Raw genomic sequence first — 23,023 nt, forward strand, 5'->3', positions numbered from 1 at the left:
CCATTTTGAGGATTTTTTTTTTAAACTAATTGCTATGATTGAAAATTCCAGGATAATACCGAAGGGAAGCAGTGAAAGCAGGCATCTTTGTCTTGTGCTTGATCTTAGGAGGGGAGCTTTCAGTCTTTCAGGCACCATTTAGTATGGTGCTACTTTTGGGGTTTTCATATATGCCCTTTCTCATGTTGAGGAAGTTACTCTCTATTCCTAGAATATTCAGTTTTTTTTTTTTTTTATCATGAAAGGATGCTTTTTTTTCCTCCCAAATGCACTGAAATGATGGTATGGATTTTCCCCTTATTCCATTAATGTGCTGTATTACAGTATTTGATTTTATATGTTGAACCACCGTTGCATTCCTAGGATAAATTTCACTTGATCATAGTATGTCCTCCTTTTAATATGATACTGGATTTAGTTTGCTAGTATTTTGTTGGGGAATTATGCATTTATGTTCATAAGGGATTTTGTTCCCCCCCTTTTATTTTCCTTGTGATGCCTTTGTCTGGCTATGATATCAGTATAATGCTGACTTCATGGAATATGTTAGGCACTGTTCCCTCCTATTCTTTGGAAGAATTTGAGAGGCATTAGGATAAATTTTTTATTGGAAATTCACTAGTTAAGCCACGTGATCCTGAGCTCTTTTGAAGGGAAAGGTTCTTGACTACTAATTTAAGCTCTATATTTGTTTAGGGCTGTTTAGATTTATTTTCTATGTTTTCTTTTTTTAAAGATTTTATTTATTTATGATAGACATAGGGAGAGAGAGAGGCAGAGACACAGGCAGAGGGAGAGGCAGGCTCCATGCCGGAAGCCTGACGTGGGACTCGATCCTGGGACTCCAGGATGACACCCTGGGCCAAAGGCAGGCGCCAAACTGCTGAGCCACCCAGGAATCCATATTTTCTATATTTTCTTGAGTAGGTTTGGTAAATTTTATGTTTTTAGGAATTTGTCAATTTCATCTAAGTTATCTAGTTTGCTGATATAAAACTGTTCATAATATTCTTACATAATATTTTTTTCTGTAATATTGTTAGTCATGTGCCCACTTTTCTGATTTTAGTGCTTTGAATCTTCTTTTTTTCTTAATCCATCTAAGATTAGTCAATTTTGTCAATCTTTGAAAGGAACAAACATTTTGTTTTACAGAATTTATTGTATTCTTACTCTCTGTTTTGTTTCTCTGTCCTAATCTTTATTATCATTTTCCTTCTGCTACCTAGGGTAAATTTGCTCCTCTTTTTCTAGTGTCTTTATATATAAAACGATATTATTGTGTTGTGTTCTATCTTCCTTTTAAATATGAACATTTACAGTGATAAATTTCAAATTTTAAGCAAAATAAACAATATATTATAAAACAACCAATAGGCCAAAGATAAAATTCAGAAAATGCTCAGAGTTAGAACTGATAAATGAATTCATCAACATGACACATGAAAAGATGCTCAATGTCACTGATCATCAGGGAAATTCATATCAAAACTATGAGACAGGGATCCCTGGGTGGCGCAGCGGTTTGGCGCCTGCCTTTGGCCCAGGGCGCGATCCTGGAGACCCAGGATCGAGTCCCACGTCGGGCTCCCAGTGCATGGAGCCTGCTTCTCCCTCTGCCTGTGTCTCTGCCTCTCTCTCTCTCTCTCTTACTGTGTCCCTATCATAAGTAAATAAAAATTAAAAAAAAAAAACTACGAGACATTATCTCACATCTGTCTGAATGTCTAAAATCAAGAACACAAGAAACAATAGGTGAGGATGTGAAGATAAGGGGAACCTCTTGTATTTTGGTGAGAATACAAACCTGTGGAGCCAGTTGTGTTCCCTCAAAAAGTTAAAAATGAAACTGCCTACGATCAAGCAATTGCACTACTAGGTATATGCCCAAAGGATACAAAAATAATGATTCAAAGGGACACAATGCACCCTGATGCTTCCAGCAGCATTGTTTATAACAGCCCAAGTGTTCATTGACTCATGAATGGATAAAGAAGTGGCATATATATTCACATTCATATTCATATTTATGTATTTCTCAGTTATAGAAAAAGAATGAAATCTTGCCAGTTGCAATGCCCCGGATGGAGCTAGAGAGTATTATGCTAAGTGAGATAAGTCAGAGAAAGACAAATACCATACAATTTCACTCATATGTGGAATTTAAGAAACAAAACAAACAAGCTAAAGGGAAAAAAGGGAGAGAGGTAGGTAAATCAAGAAACAAACTCTTAACTATAGAGAACAAAGTGATGGTTATCAGAAGAGAGGTGGGTGAGGAGGATGGGTAAAATACAGAATAAATATTAGGGAGTGCACTTGTCATGATGTGCACTGGATGATGTATGGAAGTGTTGGGTTACTGTGTTGTATACCTGAAACTAATACTACACTCTATATTAACTAACTGGAATTTAAATAAAAACTTAATAAATAAATTGAACAACACATTTCTTTTTAAAAAATTTTAATTTATTTTAGAGAAAGCATGAGCTTTTACTTTTATTAATTGGCACAGAACATATGATACTCTGTCTTCATAAAAATTGAATTCTGTTCCTTGACAGTTCTGTTCTTTAAGAACCTCGATGATCCCTCGTATAGCTACGTAGTTGCCAATTCTGCAGGAAGACTCCCTGAAACTTGATAGCTTAGCCCTCAGTCTCAATTACCTTTACTATTTATATTCATAATTAAATTATTTGTCTATAGGATGTACTGGACTTGGTTTAAAGATCTAAGAGAGACTGAAAGACAATGATTTCCAGTGACATAATTTGGGGGATTTTCTTTATCTTTCAAACTTGTATTGGTTTCATGGGGAATTCTTTGTTATTTACATTATATATGTACACGTTTAATTTTTCCTCATAAGAAGAAGCCTGTAGATATGATTCTTGCCCACTTAACTTTGGCTAATGCTCTGACGCTCATATTCAGAGGGATTCCAAATATAATTACATCTTTTGGAATTAGAGTGGAGATGGGCGATACTGGATGTAAAACAGTGCTCTATATTCAGAGAGTTACCCGGAGCATTTCTCTGTGCACAACCGCCCTCCAGAGTACATTTCAGGCAGTGACTATTACTCCAAGTAGTCATAAATGGGCCTGGCTCAAATACAAAATCCCTGCATTCCTTCAACCCTCCTTACTTTTCTTCTGGATGATCAACATGGCCATCTATTCTGTGGTCCTTTTACGAACTGTGGCCAACAGGAATATCACCGATGATAGACTTGGGTATCAGATTGCTTATTGTAAAAGCAGTGCACATGATGGCCAGATATCATCAATATTTCTAAGTACGGTATTCCTTCGAGATTTGTCCTTTCTCTCTCTGATGACATGTAGTAGCATCTACATGGTGAATATCCTTTACAGACATCACAGAGCAGCTCAGAATGTTCGCAGTACCATCCAGTCTTCACGCTCTCCTGAAAACAAGGCTACTCACGTCATTCTCATACTGGTGAGCTGCTTTGTTTTCTTTTACTGGACCAACACCTTTCTTACTGTTTATTTAGTTTATACAAGTAAGAAAAAGGAGCAACTGGAGAAATTTAATAACTTTTTTTCATCATGTTACCCAACTATCTGTTCTTTCTTTCTAATTAAAAATGAAAATAGAATAAATTTCATGAAACCCCCAAAAAGATTTTTCTCTTCTTAAAGAAAATTCATTGATCATAGAACACTCTTTAGCATTCTTCTGCACCACAGGAGTCATTTGTATGAATATAGATTAACATGCTTATCGATGACATGAGTTACATTTATCGTCCCCATTGAACTGAGTTAACAATCCAAAGAACTGTAATTAAATTATTGTTTTCAAATGTTTACAAATTACTGTTTAAAATGTTTAAAAAACATTTTAAAGATTAAATGTAAGGTTTAGATTATGATACCATGTATATAAGTTTTAAACTTTATAAAATAGCAACAGATATGTAATGTAGAATATTTTATAATATTGGAAACATTATCATACAATTATAGAAATCAATAAACCTACAAAAGGGTAGTGGTTACTTTTTTTGTGTAAGGTAACCTTAGCTCTAAGCAAAGTGATGAAATGTGTGTGCTTATTAAATTGTGCTCTATACTTTGTGTGTCAGAAATATGTCATATTTAATTTTAAAAGTAGAATTATTAATATTCTCATATAAATTCAGAAATGTGTTCAAATTTGCAATAATTTTTTACCTACATTTAAGATGAAGAAGAAACACTAAGAAATATACAAGATCTCAAAACACCAGAAATATTATTGTCCTGAGAACTGTTGAACATATAGACGACTTGAGGTTTGAATTGAAGAGTGAAAGAAGAAGGGGGCAGGGGCACCTGGGTGACTCAGTTGGTGAAGCATCTGCCTTCGGCTCAGGACATGAACGCAGGGTCCTGGGACTGAGCCCTGCATGGAAAGCCTGTGTGCTCAGTGGAAAGCCTGCTTCTCCCTCTCCCTCTGCCTCCCACTCTGTCCACTTGTGCTCCCTGTTTCAAGTAAACAAATAAAATCTTAAAAAAAAAAAGAAAGAAGGGGGCAAAAAGGCCAACACCCAAGAACTAGGTATCTCCCACACCAGAGAAAGTAAGGCAGCTTGTCACAATTACAGCTTATTACAAAGGGCTGCATGCTCAGCTTATGGCGTAGTAGGATAATGCAGGTCAGATGGTTCTGGTATGTAGTTAGGAAATAAGGTATAGATTCAGGTTTGGGCTTAGGGTCAAAGTCTGGGGTTAGGGGTTTGGGGTCGGGGTCAGGGTCAGAGTTAAGTTTAAACATAACTGGCTCTCTTCTTCTCCTCCATCTGCCTGGGCCCCCAGGGTGGACAGGACTTGCCCAGGGTCACATGTGAGTCCAAACTTGAGCTGAAGCATTGGTTTTCTGCCCTTTGGTCCTCTAATAGAGGCTCTAATAGAAGAATGAAGTGTTTACCTGGTCACTTACTGTTTCAAATCCAACCCAACCCCAGTCAAGGGTTGTGGAGGGTGTCAGAGGTTATGTATTGTTCTTTCCACTGCCCCACCTGGGAAGAGTGCTCCTGGCCCCATTCTGCCCGGGCGGCTCCAGGGACCAGCACAGCCCTGACCGGTGAGGGCACTCGGGGGACACGCATGGATTCATACAGGACTGTGTGCACGGGCCCAGCCGGCCCCATGTGCACCCTTCTCGCAGGCTGGTGTGGCCTTCCTGGCACCCTTCACTTGGATGCACCGCAGTTTGCTTATGGGTTCATGTACTGAAGGACATCCTGATCTCTTTAAGGTTTTAGCTACGATGAATAGAGCTACCGCGCATACTCGCATGCTAGTTTTTGCGTGGAAACAGTTTTTTCAAAACAATTATCTAAATACTAGAAGTATGAATGTTGGGCCCTCAGGTGAGATTTATTTAGCCTTGGAAAAAACTGCTAAACTGTCTTCCAAAGCAACCGTATGCACATCCCCAGCATGAAGGAGCATTCCTGTCATATACAACCCTCCAGCAACTGGGATCCTTTTTTTTGGACTTTAGCATCTCTAAATGGTGTGTAGCACTATCTCGCTGCTGTTCTCATTGGTAACTTCCTAATGATAGAGGATGTAGACCATATTTTTTCAGGCTTGTTTTGGTTTGTTAACACAGTATAACATAGTTTCAGTGTACCACATAGTGATTCAACCATTGGCTACAATGCCTGGTACTCGTCACAGGTGCCCTCCGTCATCCCCATCCCATTTCCCTATCCACCCCCCCCCCCATTCCTCTGGTATTTATTACTTTATTCTCTATGGTTAAATGTGTTTCTTGGTTTGCTTCTCTCATCTCCCCCCGCCCCCCGCCCCTTTGCAGTTTGATTGGTTTCTTAAAATCCACACGTGAACGCAATCGTATGGTATTTGTCTTTCTCTGACTGACTTAGTTCATTTAGCATCAGTCCTTTCCGGTTCTCCCACATCGTTGTCAATGGCTTCATTCCATCCCTTCTGATGACCGAGTGACGTCGCAGTGACTGTATTTCCCCCATTGTCTGTGCCCACTCATCTGTCGCTGGACGCCTGGGCCCGGTCCGCTGTTCGGCTGCTGTTGATGACGCTGCTGCAGACACTGGGCTGCACGTCCCCCTTAGGATCTGTACTTCTGTATCCTCGGGGCAAGTACCTCGCTGCGCAATTCCAGGATCGTAGGGTCGCTCTACTTTTAACTTCTTGAGGTCCCTCCGCACCGTTCTCCACAGTGGCCGCACCTGTTCGCATTCCCACCAGGAGTGCAAGGGGGCTCCCCCTTCTCCCCAGCCTCACCAACACCTGTTGTTTCTCGTGTTGTTAATTTTAGCCATTCTGACGGCTGTCAGGTGACATCTCATTGTGGTTTGGGTCTGCATTTCCCTGGTGATGGGTGATGCTGAGTGACTTTCCGTGTGTCTGGTGGCCATCTGGATGTCCTGTCAGAGACAATGTCCATTCATGTTTTCTGCCCATTTTCGGTTGGTAATTTGTGTTTAGGATGCTGAGATTTATATTTGCTTTATCTATTTTGGACACTAACTCTTTATCGGATGCGTCGTTTACAAATATCTCCTCTCATTTTGTACGTTGCCTTTTCGCTACGGTTGTTTCCTCCACTGTGCGGAACCTTTTCAACTTGATGAAGTCCCAATAGTTTATTTTTGCTTTTGTTTCCCTCGCCTCAGAGGCGTGTCTTGAAAGAAGATCCAATGGCCCATGTCCAAGACATTGCTGCCTATCTTTTCTTCTTTTTATGGTTTTAGGTCTCACATTTAGGTCCCTAATCCATTTTGAATTTATTTTTTACATACATGGTGTAAGAAAGTGGTCCTGTTTCATTCTTCTGCACGTGGCTGCCTAGTTTTCCCAACACCGTTTGTTGCAGAGACTTTTTGCTGTTGGATATTCTTTCCTGCTTTGTTGAAGATTAATTGATCATAGAGTTACAGGTGTGTGTCTTGTTCCGGTTTTCCATTCTATTCTATTGATCTAAGGCTCTCTTTCTTGTGCCCGCACCATACTCTTTGGATCGCTAGAGCTCGGTGATATAACTTGAAATCTGGAACCCCAGCTTTGGTTTTGTTTCAACACTGCTTTGGCTATTTTCAATCTTCCGTGGTTTGTTTTTGTTTTGTTAAAGATTTTATTTATTTATTCATGAGAATACACAGAGAAGGGACAGAGAGAGAGAGAGAGAGAGAGAGAGAGGGAGAGAGAGAGAGAGAGAGAGAGAGAGAGGGGCAGAGTTCCAGGGCAGCCCATCTTCTGTGGTTCTATACAAATTTTAGGATCATTTGTTCCAGTTCTGTGAAAAATACCATTGCTATGTTGATGGGGATCGCATTAAATGTATAGATTGCTTTGAGCATAATTTGAGAAGAATGGATATTAACTCTTCTTTAGATATCCGGTAGAATTGCCCCGGGAAGGCCATCTGGTCCTGGACTTTGTTTCTTGGGAGATTTTTGGTTGCTGATTCAATTTCTTTGCTGGTTATCTGTCTGTTCCAGTTTCTTATTTCTTCCTTTTTCATTTCTGCTATGTTATCCAATTCTAGGAATTGATCTATTTCTTCCAGGTTCTAAGTTGTTGGCATATAATTTTTCATAATGTTCTCTTATAATCGTTGGTATTTCTGTGGTGTTTGTTGTTATTTCTCTTCTCATTTGTGATTTTATTTGGGTCCTCTTTCCTTTTTTTAAAAAAGATTGTATTTATTTTTTCATGAAAGACACAGAGAGAGGAAGAGACACATGCAGAGAGAAAATCAGGCTCCATGTGGGGAGCCTGATGTGGGACTCAATCCCCTAGGACCCCGGGATCCTGACTGGAGCCAAAGCAGATGCTCAACCACCGAGGCACCCAGGTGCCTTGCTGATTCAATTCCTTTGCTAGTTATGGGTCTGTTCACATTTTCTATTTCTTCCTATTTCAGTTTTGCTCGTTTGCACATTTCTAGGGATTTGTCCATTTCTTCCAGGTCTCCCAGTTTGTTAGCATATAATCTTTCATAGTATTCCCTTATAATTGTCTTATTTTTCTGGTGTTGATTGTGATCTCTCCTCTCTCATTTGTGATTTTATTTAGAGAAGGTCCCTTCTCTTTTCTTGTTGATGAGGCTGGCTAGGGCTTGATCCATTTTATTAAGTATTTGAAGAACCGGCTCTTAGTTTCGCTATGCCATTCTACTGTTTTGTTGTTTCTGTATTGTCTATTTCTGCTCTCATCTTTATTATTTCCCTTCTGCTGCAGGCTTTAGGCTTTGTTGCTGTCCTTTTTCAGCTCAAAGTACAATGAAAGTAAACAAAAATAAGTAATATATAAGGTATATACATAAAAACTAAAATCAAGCAATTAATAAAAAAGAATTGAAGAAAAGAAATGAAAATAAAGCAAGCCCAAAGTACAGAGGAAGCTCGACCCCGCTCTCCTTCCGGAGCTGGAGCTCTGCGGCCTCTGCCGTACCTCAATCTGGCAGCAGCCAGAGGTCCAGTCGGGGTCTGGAGGCGGGGCCGCGGCACTGACTTCAGGTGCGCACCTGCCTCGGGGACCATGCACCTGCGGATCAGAGGCAGGGTCTGGCCTCCCGCGGGCAGCGCCATGCTACTCCTCGAGCCTCGGCGCTGATCTCAGGTGCGCACCTGCCTCGGGGGCGATGCACCTGCCTCCGGAGCAATGCACCTGCGGGTCAGAGGCGGGGTCTGCCTCCCACGGGCAGTGCTGTGCTGCCCCCGAGCCTGAGAGTGGGATGTGGGTGGGGGCGCCAAGTCCCCTGGGCCGGGGTCTGAGCATCCGCGCCCCGGTCTGCAGGGGCCTCCACAGAGGAGCCCCCGGGCCCCGGGCCTCCACCGCTTCTGCAGACCCTGCATTAACCCTGCCTGTCTGAGTTTTGTGTTTTTGTTTTTTTTCTTTTTATCTCAGACAAGTGACTGAGTTTCACACCTCCAAGTTTTAGGGGCTGCCCTGGGGGAGACCTGTGCTCCTCCCGCCCAGGAGGGTCTCCTCCCACTTCTGGCCTTTGCTAGCCCAGCCCAGGGACTCGGCCCCGTGACCGCACAGGGGTTTGCAATTTGTGGCCACACAGGGCAGACAGCTGGCCCTAGTCCCGCGGCTCTCGGCCGGGGTCCCCGCTCCTGGGCCTGGGAACCGTTGGCGCCACCATCCCTGGGACCCCGGGGACCCTGACCCCACCCTGTCGCTCCAGGGGCCGCCCCCCACTTCGCCTCCCGAGCACCGTCGAGGCCGGCGTGTCCCCCCCTCTAGCAGACTTCTGGAAGTTCTGACTGTGTGCTCTGCTGCTTCTAATACTGTGCATAGACCCGTCAGCTGGCTCCCTGCCCCTGTGGGATCCGGGGCTGTGTCTCCCCCAGACCGACTAACTGATTTTCTTTTTAAGATTTTATTTTTCTGTCATCTCTACACCCACATGGGGCTTGAACTCTCCGCCCCAAGAACAAGAGTCGCCTGTTCTTACGAACCACCCCGAGCGGCCAGGCTCCCTTTGATTGATTGACAGGTAGTAACTGAAGCCGACGTGCTGCCTGTGTCGTGTCAGGGCAGAAACTGAGCCCCCGCGTCGAGGTGCGGTGGAGTCATTGGGACCTTGGTCGATGTTAAAGAAAGCGGAGCCTCCCCGGGAGCCCAGGGAGCGGGGCCCACACACGTGACAAGTTGGCCATTTCCTTGACCAGGAGTCATTGGGCTGGCTGCCGACTTATTTGAGTTGCTATTCGACGGCGAAGGTCGTTCTAGGATGGGGACACAGCGAGAACGTTCCGGGTTCTTGTGGGTTCGGAGGTAGCAAAAGCTCCCCTGTCGTGGACTCGATGTCCCAGTTGGGTGCAGAGATAGGCAAGCCAGCAAAGAGATGAGAAACATGGCCCTAGGGTGCCTGGCCGGCCTGGTCGGGGGACCTTGATGTCAGGACTGTGAGTTGGAACTCCGTGTTGGGTGTAGAGAGGACATAAAAGTAAAACCTTTAACAAATAATAAATGGATGAACTAATACAGCGTGACATGGAAGGGGAGTGCTCGCTTCAGGACAAACCTCAGAGCGGACCATGTCTAGCCTGCGACCTGTTCTTGATGGCCCCGCTCGCACTCCCGGGCCCAGATGACGTCCCCCACGAGGGACGGTCCCCCCCGAGTGGGAGTGGGCCTCCTTCCCCGTAAGGCCCGTGCCTCTCCTCGTTCTGCAGGACAGAAGAGCCGGGAAGGCACGAGCTCGGGGGGATCAGCATAAACCTCGGCGATGGTCCTTCCCGATCCCGGGAGCCAGAGCTCGGCCTCCTTTTGGGACCCGACGTCCTAAAGAAGCCCGTGTGGTCAGTGGCTCGGATGCAGGGTGGAGGCCAACGGAGAATCAGGAAGAGCAAAATGGGGGGGGGGGGGGGACCAGAAGCTGAAGGAGAGGGGGACAGCTGTCAGCATCGGGAGCCTTCGCGGGGACCCGGTGTCCTTTCCCAGGAGGGGCCCCCCTCTGTAGGGTGCTTCCCACAGCCCCGCGCTCCCCGTGGGTACCCGCAGGCACATCCCCGGGCCTCCAGCGCCTCTGCAGCCGTGGTCTGGAGCATCCTCCGTGTGTCCTACCGGGGACCCCAGCGTCACGTCTGTAACCGTCCGGCTGCTGTCTGACAACAATCGGGGGATTCCGACGTTTGTTGGGTTTGGGGTGTGTGCCTGTCTGTCGCCGTGCCGCGATCTGATCCTCGGGCCGCGTCGTCCTGACGCCGAACCGGTTGAAACACCATCATTTCCGGTGCTGGCGCTGGGCGGCTAGCTGGGTTCTCCCGGCCGACCCGGGCCCCCTCGTGCCGTCCCGTGCCGTCCCGTCCCGCCAGGGGGTCAGCTGAGCTGGAAGGTCCGGCTCGGCCACATTCCCGACTGTGGGTGGCAGCGGGTCCCCGCCGAGCGCCGGCCACTTCTCTTCTCCCTGATGCCTCTCCAGCGGGGAGCCAGACCTCGGGGCCGCCCTGGGGGGAGCTCCTGAGGGGCCGGCTGCCCATGGGGGGAGCCCTGGCGCTGCCTGTGTGTGTGTGTGTGGGAGTCGGGGTGGGGACGGGGCCGGGGTCCCTCGGTCCCCTGCGCTGCCTGCCCCCAGGCCGAGCCCCGCGCTCACCCAGCCCCTACTCTCCAGGGCGTGCAGGGTGCCCTCCACACTCTGGTGCGAGGGATCCAGCAGCACCGGGTGAGCACGCTGAGCCCGCCCGGTGAGGGTGGCCCAGGTGTGAGAGCTGCAAGGGCCTGCTGTCCTGACGTCCGCTCCGGGGCCACGCTGACCGCCCCGCGGGCCCTCTGTGCCCCAGGCGCACAGGCCCGGGGCGAGGGGAGGGGAGGAAGCGCCCCGGAGCCCGGGCAGCCCAGGTCCCCTGGACAGAGGGGGAACAGACCTCCCAGGGCGCTTAGCACAGACCCTGGTGACCTGATGCTCCCCGGCTGTCACTCTGTCCCAGGCCCGTCCTGGCCGCGGGCGCGGGCTGAGTCGCAGTAGAGTCTGCGGGGTCCTGACCCTGGCGTCTGGCCGCCCCGGGAAGGCACGTGGGGACGTCAGCTGTGTGTGCCTGGCGGCGCCCCCGCAGGGGCTGGTCGGGGCCTGGGCGGCGCCCCCTCCTCCTCTCTGGGGGTGTCTCCGCACCCCGTGCACAGAGCTCCGGGAGACGCAGAAACGAGCCGGCCGTGCCCTCTCACACAACAACACTTTATTGAACTTGCAACAGCAAACAGGGGCTCAGAGCCGAGGGTGCGCGCCTTCCCCTGGGAGACCTTCCTGTCCTTAGAGGAAAGCGGGAATCCCACAGGGGTGCGGGTGCTGGAGTCCCCCACCTGGGAGCCTGTGCAGACACGACTCCGGGTGGGGGCGCGTGTCCTGAGGTCGGGGCGGTGAGAGGCGGTTCTGGGGGCGGCAGGGCTGACGTGGACCTGCGGCCCATGGGCTCCTGCGCTGGGTCCCCGCAGGGCAGCTGGACCCTGGCCTCGGGCCCCCTGGGGCCGGGTGACTGACTGCTGGAGCCCCAGGACATGGAGGAGCCTGCCTCCTGGTGTGGGTGTGGGTGTGGGTGGGGGTGGGGGTGGGGCCCACGGGCCTGCCCCGCTGCCCTGCCCTGGGGTGTCCCGGGATCCCCAGGGCTGCCCTAGGTCAGCGACCTGGATCTGTGGGGCACGCCCAGGGCCCAGGAGGCCACATCCTGCTGTGAGAGGGCTCGCTCAGCCCGGGGCCAGAACGCAGGCCTGGCCAGGGCCCCGGGGCGCTGGATCCCATTAGCGCTGGGCCTGGGGCAGGCGCTCGAGTCGCCCCTGCCCCCGCAGAGCCCGGGGCCAGGCCAGCCCAGGTCCCTCTGGGTCAGGGGCTGGTGTCCCGTGCGGGGGGTGCCGCCCTCCGGGAGGGACAGCGAGACGAGGCAGGGCACGGTGACGGCGGGCCGGAGCCTCCAGGCCCCCGCCCTCACCGCCACGCTCTGCCCCCGAGGCCCGCGAGCATCGAGCTGCCCCGTGGACGCGGGGGGCAGAGGGTCCCGGGCCTGTGCGGGGTCTCGGGGCAGCGGGCTCAGCGCCGCCCTGGCTCTGCCCTGGCTGTGCCCGTCACTGCCCAGCGAGGGGCACGAGCTGCAGTGGGCGCGGGGCAGGAAGGGTGTCCTGGGCCCGACAGCGTCATCCCTAGGGGGCTGGGGGGACCCCGTGATGGGAGTCCCGGGGGTGCTCCAGGGCCCGGTCCGTCGCGGGGCCTCTGGGGTGGCCCAGGCAGGTGCCGAATGGAAGGAGACCCCGTTTTCTGTCTTGAAGCCCGCCGTGTCCCGGGGCCGCCTGCCTGCACCGCCTTGTTGCCCCGGGAGGGTGGGGAGGGAGTTCCACCGCTGGGGCTGGGGGGCAAGTTGGACGATGGCCTGGCCGGGAGGGGGTCCGGGCGGCTCAGGCCGGGCGGCTGGGCCCGGGGAGGCCGGCTCCTCCACCCTGGGCGGTGGCTCAGAGGCTGGAGAAGGGAGGAGAGGCCCGGGCGCCGGGGACACTGGCTCCAGGCCCAGGGGCCTCGTGGGGAACTCCTCAGGTCCCGCTGGAAAGAGGCCGACGGGGTCAGCGTCTCCAGCAGGCTGTGTGTCCCCGCTGGGGGCGCCGGGGGTGCTCACGGCTCCCGCGTGACCCCCCGGCCTGACCCTGTGCTCAGCCCCCCACACTGCTGCCCGGGCCCTGCAGTGGGTACCCGCCCGCCCGCCCGCCCAGCCCTGGCCTGGGGTCCCCGAGGCTGGAGCAGAAGAGGAGAGCCCCAGAGATGAGGACGGGGGCCCCGGGGGCTCTGTCCCCTGTGGGCGGCCCCAGCAGGCCGAGTCGGGAGGGGCCGGGGCCCTGAGCCCACCTGGCGGGGGCAGGTCGCACCGCATCCTCCGGAGCTGGGTCATGGAGGCCCGAAGGTGTCTGAGCACGGCCTCATCCTCCAGGGCCCAGGGCTGGGCCAGAGAGTACTGGAGGAACTCCCGGAGCCCTTCCAGGGGCAGCTTCAGGAGGCGCTCTGGGCGGTGGGCGAGAGTCAGGCCAGCGGCTGGGGTCCCGCTGTGCCCAGGAGCGCCGCGGGCAGTGCGCTGGCCGGGGTGGCCCCTGCCCGCTGCTCCACTCGGGGAGCCCCGCTGCACCCGCCTGCCCCGCCGTCCCCCCGCCCCAGGTCTGGGTGCTGCTCAGAGCCCAGGGTCACCGCCCCTGCCCCCCGCCCCCGGCACACCTGGGCTCCCGGGGGCTCACTTACTCCTGTGCACCTTGAGGATGGTGTAGGCCATGGCCGTGAGCACCCTCTCCCCATCGAGGATGTAGGCATCCCACAGCTTCAGGGTGAGCGAGAAGGGGGTCTAGAGGGACGGCGGGGTGGGAGGAGCGGCCTGAGCAGGGCCCCTGGGGGGCTCGGCTGGGGCTAGGCTAGGCCTGCCATCTGGCCCCCGGCTGCCTCCGACGAGGCCCCGCAGCGCCACCCCCCCGCCCCCCGCCTCCCCGTGCGTGCCCTCCTCCCAGGGAGATCAGGGACTCCCGGCCGCTCCGGGTTCCGACCCCGGCCAGCACCTCCCGCACCCCTGGGGGCACAGACTCTGCCCGCACTTGACGACACCACGCCTCGAGAGGACCCCAGGCTGGCCGCCCGATGGGCCGAAGGCCCGTCCACACCCCGGGCTGACCCGGCCTCGCCCGGGGGAGCTGAGGCAGAGACGGGCCGCCCCCCGGGACCTCGTCCAGGGACCCTCTGGGCTTCTCCAGGACGGGCTGGGCTGCGAGCCTCAGCCTCAGCCTCAGGGCCCCGGGGTCGGGTCTGGCTCGTCTGGAGGGTGGGGCTGAGCTGGGCCCTCCCCGGGGGCAGGGGGCAGGTCCGGGAGCGGGGGTCCCGGGGGGGCCTCACCCGGCCGAGGAAGCACTGGAGAAACCATTTGGGGCTGTAGATGCCGGTGGACATCTGCTCCTCGTCCTGGCGGGAGGGCAGGGGGTGCTCAGGCCCCACGCCGCGGCCCCTGGAGCCGGGTGGACGCGCTCCCCACGGCCCAGCCCAGCCCCGAGGGCGCCCCCGGGCCCCAGGGGGAGGAACGTGACCCCAACTCTGGGCAGCTCGGAGGGAGGGCCGTGCCCCCCACCCCTGCCCCGGGCTCCGGGGACAGAGCCTCAGGAGCTGCCACTCGCCCCCACTCGCCATGTGCTTCCTCAGGTCCGGGAGAGCTCTTTGGAGGACCCGCTCGTGATGACTCTGGAACCTGAGGAGCTTCGGGAAGCCCGGGACGAAGAAGCCTGAGAAGGCCCCAGGCCCCCACGGTCAGGGCCTCCTCCTGCACCAGGCGGGGTGGGGGGTGTCGGGGCAGGGGCCTCCCCGCCACGCCCTGACCCCCGTGTGCCCACCGCCCTCGGAGCCCTGACTGGATCCGCTCTTCCCAGAGGGCAGGGCCTGCCTCCCAGGCCGGGGGCGCGGGGGCCCGGGGACCCTCGTCCTCACAGAGACCCCGCGGGGCGTGGGCTGGGGGCTGAGGACCGGGCCCGGCTGACCCAGCACCCTCTCTCCTGCGGGGGGCCGCCGCGGGGACAGGCGGGTCCCCAGCCCCGAGGGGCAGCGGGTGCAGGCCACGGGGAGGGTGATGGGCGTGCACGGCCCTCTGCTGTGGGGCTTGGGAGTGAGGCTGGGGGCCCCCCGGGAGGGGGAGACGCTGCCCCCTGGGCCCCGTGTGGCCGTGGGCTGGCAGGGGGGCCTGGGGGACAAGCCGGCAGCCCGGCGGGAGGCTGGGGGAGCAACGGGAGTGCGTGCCTGGCCTGCAGACGGTGGGGCGGGTGGCCGTGGCTCCGGGACCCCGAGGCCACCGGGGAGGCGGGGCCCTTGCCCGTGGGGGGGCGAGCTGGGGGGTCCCCGCCTGCCCCCCGGTGCAGCAGCCTACAGGGAGGCCCTCCTGAGCTCCCCTCCCGCCCGGCCGCCCAGCGGGCCCCTACCGTGCATGGAGTGCCGGTCGCCCACCATCAGCTGGGCCAGCGCCCAGAAGGCGTCCTCCTCCGGCAGGAACATGAGGAGGACGGCCGCGATCTCGCTCATGCCCTGGCAGTAGCCCACCTCCTGCAAGAGCCAGAGCCCCACGGAGGGCGTGCGCCCCGAGGCCCCCTCTGAGCCCTCCCCGCGGGCGTCAGGCTCCCCCGGCTCCCTTCCAGCCCGGGCTCCCGGAGGGGGCTCCCAGAGGGCGGGAGGAGCAGGTGAGGGCCACCCAGACCAGCTGGGGCGCCAGCACCCCGGGCCCCGCTACCGAGCCCTGCGGCCGCCGTGCCAGGACCCCCGTCCTCAGGCCAGCAGGAGGGGCCTCCGTGAGCTGTGCCAGGCTGTAGGGGACCCGCCAGGTCTGGAGACCCCCCAGAGGGCAGGTCAGCGGGGGGGTGGGGGGGGCTGACTGTGGCCCCTGGCAGGTCCCACGAGGGGAGCTGGGCCAGGACACCCCGCGGGGCCAGGGAGCGTGTGAGCTGGGGTCCTCGGGGACCCTTCTGGAATGCGCCGTGGAAGGGGGCGGCCTCCTGGGCACCTCGGCCTCGTTCCCTTCGGGGGAGTGGGAGCCTTCCCCGCCCGGGCTCTCGTCGGTAGTGCCGTCTGTCAGGGTCCAGACCCGAGCTCTAGGACGGCCGCGGTGCACGCGGGGGGCCCCGGGCAGCCCCGGCCCTCGGGCACGCAGGCCCTGCCTCCCCTCGGAGGTCTGCACCCCGCCCCCTGCCCGTCCCGGAGGAGAGAGACCCTCCCCGGCATCTCGGGTCCATGGAGCTGGGGCCCTAACTGTGAGTCCCGCTGGTCACCACCACTCAGGACAAGGCTGCCCGCAGGGCAGGAGGTGGGGGCAGGGACACTCACCGTGTCGTACAGTGAGTAGGCCGCCAGCACGTGAAACAGGGCTCGCTGCCTAGGAGGGGGGACAGCGGGGGGCTCTGCTCAGTCAGCCCCCACCCAGCGAGGCCGCCGAGGTGCCGACACCCGCCCCGCAGGCCCCGCGGCCCACAGGGCCCCTCCGCGGGGGCCGATCTCTGGGGTCAGGTCTGCGCACGGGGACAGGCGGCGACCTCACACGTGCAGCGTGCCGGGGGTTCAGTGCACCCTGGGGTGTCCGACGCCTCCGAGCGGCTCCCGCCGTGGGGTGTGCAGCTCCGGGCTCCCCCAGCGCCGCCAGCGCCCCCTCCAGCCCTGGAGCGCCCCCCCCCCCGCACGCCCCCATGGGATCCAGCGCTCCCCCTGCCCCGGTCACCGCAGCCCCTGACGCCTCTCCTCCGCTGCCCTGGCCTGGCCTGGCCCCGTGTCCCGGGAACACCACCAGCCCCACGTGGCCCCTGCCCCGAGCCCACGCAGCCGGGGCGTCTGTGGCCCTGAGCGCACCCCCAGGCCTTCCCAGGTGTCCCTGGGCTGGACTCTGGGGGGGGACCCCGGGCCCGCCCATCCCAGAGCATCTCGGGGCTCCAGGTCTGAGCCGCCGTGAGGAGAGCAGGGAACGTCGTGCAGGTGTGACCCCGATACAGGCTGCGAACCCCTGGGGTCACTATCTGAGCACGGGGGGGTACGGGGTGCAGCCCCCTCAGCGCTGCCAGGAGCCGCCCGATGCCCCCCGCACGGCGGCCTGAGTCTGCACCCCGGCTCCGCGGCCCCCTGGCCCGGGCTGCTGGAGGCCGGCTCCCCCCGGGCCGGGGGTCACAGGTCAGCCTGACCCAGCCGCGCTCTGAGGGCCGCGGGGGCCCCGGGGGGCAGCAGGTTCCCTGCAGGGAGGAGCACCGAGTTCTCGTGGGGAGACGGTCCCAGCGGCCCGCCCGGGAAGCCCAGCCACCCATGCCTGGCGTCTCCCCAGCCCCGCCCCTGGCGCCCCTGCAGGTCACCCCTGGGGTCCCGGGCTCCCACACACCCCGCCCGCTGCACACACAGGTAGCTGCACCCTATGCTCCACCCACCTGCAAGCCCCTGTCGGGGGCTCCCTGCCTTCCCCACCTCCCCGCGGCCCCTGGGGACTCTGCGGGACACCCGGGCTTCTGACGGGAGCAGGCCGTCGAGAGAACCCCAAGGTGGCCGGGGAGGCTGAGCATGTCCCACAGGGGGCAGCTGCACCGCGTCCTCGTGGGGGTGGGGTGGGGGTGGGGGCGGGTCGATAGTGTAGGGGTGGGGGGTCTGGGGTTGTGGGGAATGGTGTGGGGGGTGATGCAGGGGGATGGCGTGGGGGCGGTGGTTGAGGGGATGGGGTGGGGGGCTGCGGACACAGGGCACCTCCTTCTCTAAGGTGCACACGGAGACGTCTACAGATAAAGGCGACCCCAGTCTGGGGTTTGCTGTGACCCCTGCCCCTGCCCCTGGGGCCCCGTGTGCTCCGCGCAGGGCCTGCCTGGACCGGGGCGGCGTCTGGGGGGCGGGGGTCGTCATGCCCTGTGTGCTCACCAAGTGCAAATTGTCTAAAACAAAATGCCCAGAATTCAGGAGTACATAAAGCACCGGAGGGTGGGTGTCACCCTGACCTGTCCGACCCTCGTCGGGTCCACGTGTCCCGGTCCAGCCGTGGCCATGCACCCTGGCCCCCAGGTCCCCTTCGTGCCCCCCACGCCCCCACCCCGGCCCCCTGCTCTTGACGGGGCCGCCCCTCACCCCCTTGGGGTTCAGCTCAGGCGGTGACCCCTGGAGGCCCCGTCCTGGGGCCTCCCCATCCCCGAGACCCTGGGGGTGGGGGCACGGGGGTCATCCCCAGCACCCTACCACGTGGCAGTGTGTTGTTTGCTGCCGTCGCTCCCCCGGCCTCGGAGACCCCGTGTCCCCGGCACAGAAGCCCCCGGGCCTCTCCCGGGCCGGGCCCCCGACCCCCGAACCCCGCTGGCCCAGCAGCCTCACCCGACCCCGTAGCGGTCCCAGAACATGGTGTGACTGCGGAACGTGCGGTTGACGTCCAGGTCGATCTGCACGATGTCCCGGGAGGAGACCAGGGCCGCCTCCTTCATTGCCTGCGGGGAGACCCCGGGAGGAGGAGCCGGCGTCAGGGACACAGACCCCGACCTGTCAGCAGCTGCCGTCCTGGGCAGGGAGCCCCGGGGCCACCACGGGAGTGTGTCCTGCAGGAACCTCCACCCTTCCCCTGGGAGGCCGGGGACGGCGGGAGTGCCCACCGTGCCCGCGGGGCCTGCGTGAGGGCCTGTGCCCAGCTGTCGTGGGCGGGGAGGGGACTGAGGGTCAGCCCTGGACAGGGAGGGGACGTGGAGGATCAGCCCGGGTGGGGAGGGTACACGGGAGTTCAGCCCGGGTGGGGAGGGGACACGGAGGGTCAGCCCTGGGCAGGGAGGGGACCGAGGGTCCACGGGGAGTGGACGGGTCGGGTCCCACCTGGTATTTCCCGGCATTCCTGGCCTTAACCTGGTCGACGTTCAGCAATCGCAGCCACACCTGTCCCCGCACCTGGGGCGGGACCCCCTTGTAGACCCGGCGTCGCAGCTGCGGGGAGGAAGGCAGTGCTGGTGAGAGGGGCCCAGGGCGGCCCCTTGGAGCCCAGGGAACACGAGGCATCTAGAAGGTTCCGGCGTCGGCTCCAGGGTGTCTGCAGAGAGGCTGGGTCTCCCTAGAGCTGCCCCCCTCCCCCCCCCCCCCCCCCCCCCCGGTCCTCCGCGAGGAGCAGGGACCCTGGCCCCGACCTGACGCTCCCCCACCGCCGTCCCGCGGCCTGGGGAGGGAGGCCCGGGCTCCCAGCAGACTCTCCCCAGGCAGGGGGCTCCCCCGAGGACTGGGCAGGAGGACACTGAGGGCGGCCCCCCAGCCCCGTCAGGACGGAGAGCCCTCGGGGGCACCCAGCGCCCCACCTTCTCGCTGGGGAGGTAGTGGTCCCATCGCTTGAGCATTTTTATCCATTTGTCCGCGCGCCGGGTCTCCTGGCGGAGTTTCTGGGAGAGGACAGGCGGGGGCCGCAGGTGAGGCTCCCGCCGCGGGAGGTGGGCGCTCGGGCCGCGTCCAGTGCCCCGCGGGACCCGGAGGAGCCAGGAAGGCACAGGGCCCCCCGCGGACCGCGGCTCCGGGTCTGGGGTGCGTTCCCGGCGGCCCGTGCAGCGCTGGGACGGGGGACTGGGGAGACGCCCGGGGATGTCCTGGGGGACGCGGTGCAGACAGCTGGCCCCAGCTCCCCCCCCCACGTCCTGCCCGGGGCCCAGGACGGGCTCTCACCTTGGCCTCGCGGGGGCTGGGGTCGGGCAGCTCCCTGTCCCTGGAAGGCAGGAGACGCAGAGCCCTGAGGCCCCGGCCCCACAGCCACACACACACACACACACACACACACCGTCTGCACCCAGCGTCCTGGGGAGGGCAGGGCTCCTCCGGGGAGGGCAGGGGCTGCCAGCGGTCTGAGGGCGGGCGGGGGCGGCGTCTGGGGGGTCTGAGGAGGGTGTTTGCTGGTGGTGGGCTGGGCTGGGACCTCTCGGCGCCCCCAGGGGGTGACCTGCCCCCCTCCTCGATGGACCAGCCCGAGAGCTGTCAGCGTGGCCCGGGTGCCCCGTGACCGTCCCGCTGAGGTCCCCCCGCCTCCCCAGGGCCTGACTGCCCAGCGTCCAGCCGGCCTCCCCCTGCCCCCTGGCCGTCCCCCTGCTGTCCCCGAGCTCCCCTCTCTGCTGTCCCCTCTGCCACCCTGGCCCATTTCACCTCCTGTCCTGTCGGAGCCCCTGAGCACGACCACCCCTGAGCCATCCCAGCAGACACTGGGCCGTGAGCAGGGCCGAGGGGGCCCCACCTGGGGTCTCCAGCGTCCGTCAGCTTCTCGTGGGGCTGTTGACCCATCAGCCTCGTCCCCTGCGACCTAGGCCACTGGGCTGTCCCCTCCCTCGTTCCCGCCCAGGGCAGCCCCCTCCTCCTCTTCCCTCCTCCTGCCTGGTCGGGGCCTCCCTCTGCGGCCCCCCCCTCCCTGCGCTGGCCTGGTCCCCGGCATCCACCTGCAGCCCCGCAAAAGCCTTCGGGTGTGGGCGAGAGCACCCCTGCGGACTTGCCCCAGACCAGGCCGTCCCCCTACGGAGAGCACGCCCCGGCCCCAGAGCCCCTCACGGGCGGGATCCCCTGCTGAAGGGACTGGACACCCCACCCCACCACCACCCCCGGATGCAGCAGGCTGACACCTGGGCCTGCCCAAAGCAGGCGTGGGGGCCCCTCCTCTGAGTGTCCAGGGGCCTCCCCCGGGCCCAGCTCCCTTCCTGCCCACGTCCCGGGTCGGCCTCCGGGGTGTCTCAGCTGCAACCCAGCGCAGACGTGGCCCTCAGAGGGCTCCAGGGGACCAGGTCCCGACCTGGGGGCGGGGGGGTCAGCCTCCAGAGAGGTGTTCCTGCAAAGGCCACCCGCCCTGGGATGGATGAGGGGTGTCCAGGGGACTCACTGCAGAAAGCCCTGGTGGTCGGCGACCTTGCACAGTGACAGGTCCTGCGGAGACCCTGCTTGGTGCGCCTGCAACAGAGGGGGCTCCGTGGTGGGGACCGATCAGAGCAGGGGAGTGGGGACAGAGACAGGAGGGAGCAGAAGGGCTCCTCCCTCCCCTGGATCCTGAGGGAGCGCCGACCCTCTGAGATTGGCCGGGCGCCAGAGTGGGCGCAGCCTGACAGCCTCACCTGCTTCTGTCTATCAGTGACGATCCCCACCTGGGCCTCACCTGGACCCGGTGACTGTGGTCCCCACCTGGGCCTCACTTGACCTGGTGACTCTGATCCCTACCTGGCCTTCACCCAGGCCTGGTGACTCTAGTCCCCAACTGGGCTTCACCCAGGTGACTCTGGTCTCCACCTGAGCCTCATGTGGATCTGCGACTGTGGTCCCCACCTTGGCCTCACCTGAACCTGGTGACTCTGGTCCCCACCCGGGCCTCACCTGTACCTGGTGCCTGGGCTCCTCCGCTACCAATGACGAGGATCCAGGATGGACCCTTAGTTGCTACTGACACCGGGACCATCCCCAGGGTCTCACTTGTTCCTGGTGACTGTGGTCCTTGCCTGGGCTGACCTGGCTCATCCTTGGCTCTGATCCCCTCTTGAGCCTCACCTGCTCTTGCAGGTACGGTCCCCCCTGTCGTGGGTGTGTAGTGTCTATGGTCCCTTCTGGGCCTCACCTGATGGTACTGGGCCACGATATTGGCCCTTTGCAAGGCCAGCAGGGTCTCCGGGTCCTCCTGCATCGTGCTGCAATCCAAACACATCCAAGGATGACGGCGCGTGAGAACCTTCCGAGGACACATGCGTCCGGGTGCTCCCCGTGGGCAGGCGCCCCTCTGTCTGACCGGAGCCGGAGACAACCCCGTAGCCCCGAGGGGCACAGGCATCACACACGGGCCCTCGCTGCCTGTCTGTCCGTCGCCCACCGACAGTCCACCTTCCCAGCCACTGTCCCAGGGCACGCCGTCCGTCACGCTGGGGTCACAGAGCGCTCCCACCCCGGTATCAGGAGCACACGGGCGGGGGACCCAGGGGCTCCGGGGGACTGCCCACCTGATGCTCGGGGGTGACGTCTCCCAGCCCGGGGCCGGCGCAGAGATGGTGGTGGGTGGGCCGGCCAGCGAGTGTCCCTGCGGGCTTGGGGGGGGGGGCGGGAATCGAAGGTTTCTCCGAGATTCCACAAGCACACGACCAAGGGGAGAAAGCGACGGACTGGACTTCATCAAAATTAAAACCTGATGCCAGCAAGAGTGCGACCAAACTCCCCACCCTGAGGGCAGCGATGTGTGAATAGCCTGAGGGGGGCCCTGGGGGAGCACGAGGGACTCCACGTTCCTTGGAGCCTGAAGAGCAAGCCTGCTCACGGGCCAGGGGGACCCAGCGGGCGCAGGGCGGGATGGGGGGGTGACAGTCACCCCTGTCGGGGTCCATGCGTCTAGGACAGGCTGGAAAGGTCATGGCTTGGGTGCCTGCACAGCACAGGGCTTACAGGGGAGCGGGGGTCCCGGGGGAGCTGCCTGAGTTCCGACTGCAGCCTCCTTCCCTGGACGGGGGCAGCAGGGTGGCCGCTCTCACCCCGTGGGGCTGTGGAAGGGCTGTGGGAGCTGCTCACGGTCATCGCATGGGGGTCGGGGTGTTGTGGACCCCAGCGCGCGAGGCCTGTGCCCCCACCCGGACCCACAGGCCGCACTGTGGCCCGCGGGGAGCAGGGATCAGCTGCCACTCACCTGTGACCTGTCGCTGTGTGGGCGCCTCCTCTTTATGCACTGGGGTACTGGGGAGTGTGGGAGGGTGGGGGTACTGGGGAGAGTGGGAGGGTGGGGGTACTGGGGAGAGTGGGAGGGTGGGGGTACTGGGGAGAGTGGGAGTACTGGGGAGAGTGGGGAGAGTGGGAGTACCGGGGTACTGGGGGGAGTGGGAAGGTGGGGGTACTGAGGAGAGACGAGTACTGGGCTACTGGGGAGAGCAGGAGAGTCGGGTCGCTGCGAGCCAGATCCGGAGCACCGGTGCCTCCGAAGGTCTGCGGACGCAGAGTGGGCACCAGGCAGCGGTGGAACCCGGGGGCACCACAGTTCCGCCCAGAGCGGGGTCCCGCATCATCACTGTGGGCAGGCGGGGTCCAATCAGCACTCAGCCCTTC

At 59.5% G+C, this 23,023-nt stretch overlaps 2 protein-coding genes across 2 annotated transcripts; one reads left to right on the forward strand and one right to left on the reverse strand.

Moving 5' to 3' along the window:
* The first annotated feature begins 2,757 nt into the window (after positions 1–2,757).
* Positions 2,758–3,806, forward strand: LOC140598114 (vomeronasal type-1 receptor 1-like). Its single transcript, XM_072751496.1, is given in 2 exon segments — positions 2,758–2,858; positions 2,860–3,806. Coding segments are annotated over 2 exon segments (915 nt in total). The 3' UTR covers positions 3,674–3,806.
* A 2,224-nt stretch (positions 3,807–6,030) lies between these two features.
* On the reverse strand, positions 6,031–14,528 carry LOC140598051 (USP6 N-terminal-like protein). The gene is made up of 4 exons (XM_072751260.1): positions 14,369–14,528; positions 13,730–13,829; positions 13,193–13,498; positions 6,031–6,236 (listed from the first exon to the last, which is right to left on the reverse strand). Exons 1-4 carry the CDS (start codon positions 14,420–14,422, stop codon positions 6,031–6,033), a joined length of 666 nt encoding a protein of 221 aa, XP_072607361.1. The 5' UTR covers positions 14,423–14,528.
* Between the last annotated feature and the right edge of the window lie 8,495 nt (positions 14,529–23,023).

This window comes from Vulpes vulpes, chromosome 3 (genome assembly GCF_048418805.1).
Source record: "Vulpes vulpes isolate BD-2025 chromosome 3, VulVul3, whole genome shotgun sequence".
Classification (NCBI taxonomy): Eukaryota; Metazoa; Chordata; class Mammalia; order Carnivora; family Canidae; genus Vulpes; species Vulpes vulpes.

What these genes read in the sequence shown, in the direction of transcription:
- LOC140598051 (XM_072751260.1), bottom strand. Translation starts at nt 14,422, where the DNA reads ATGTCCACCGGCATCTACAGCCCCAAATGGTTTCTCCAGTGCTTCCTC. An exon ending in TCCAGTGCTTCCTCGGCCGG is followed by an intron (nt 13,830 to 14,368) that starts GTGAGGCCCCCC and finishes CCGTCCCTCTAG; the next exon opens with ACCCCCTTCTCGCTCACCCT. An exon ending in CATCCTCAAGGTGCACAGGA is followed by an intron (nt 13,499 to 13,729) that starts GTAAGTGAGCCC and finishes CCCACCGCCCAG; the next exon opens with AGCGCCTCCTGAAGCTGCCC.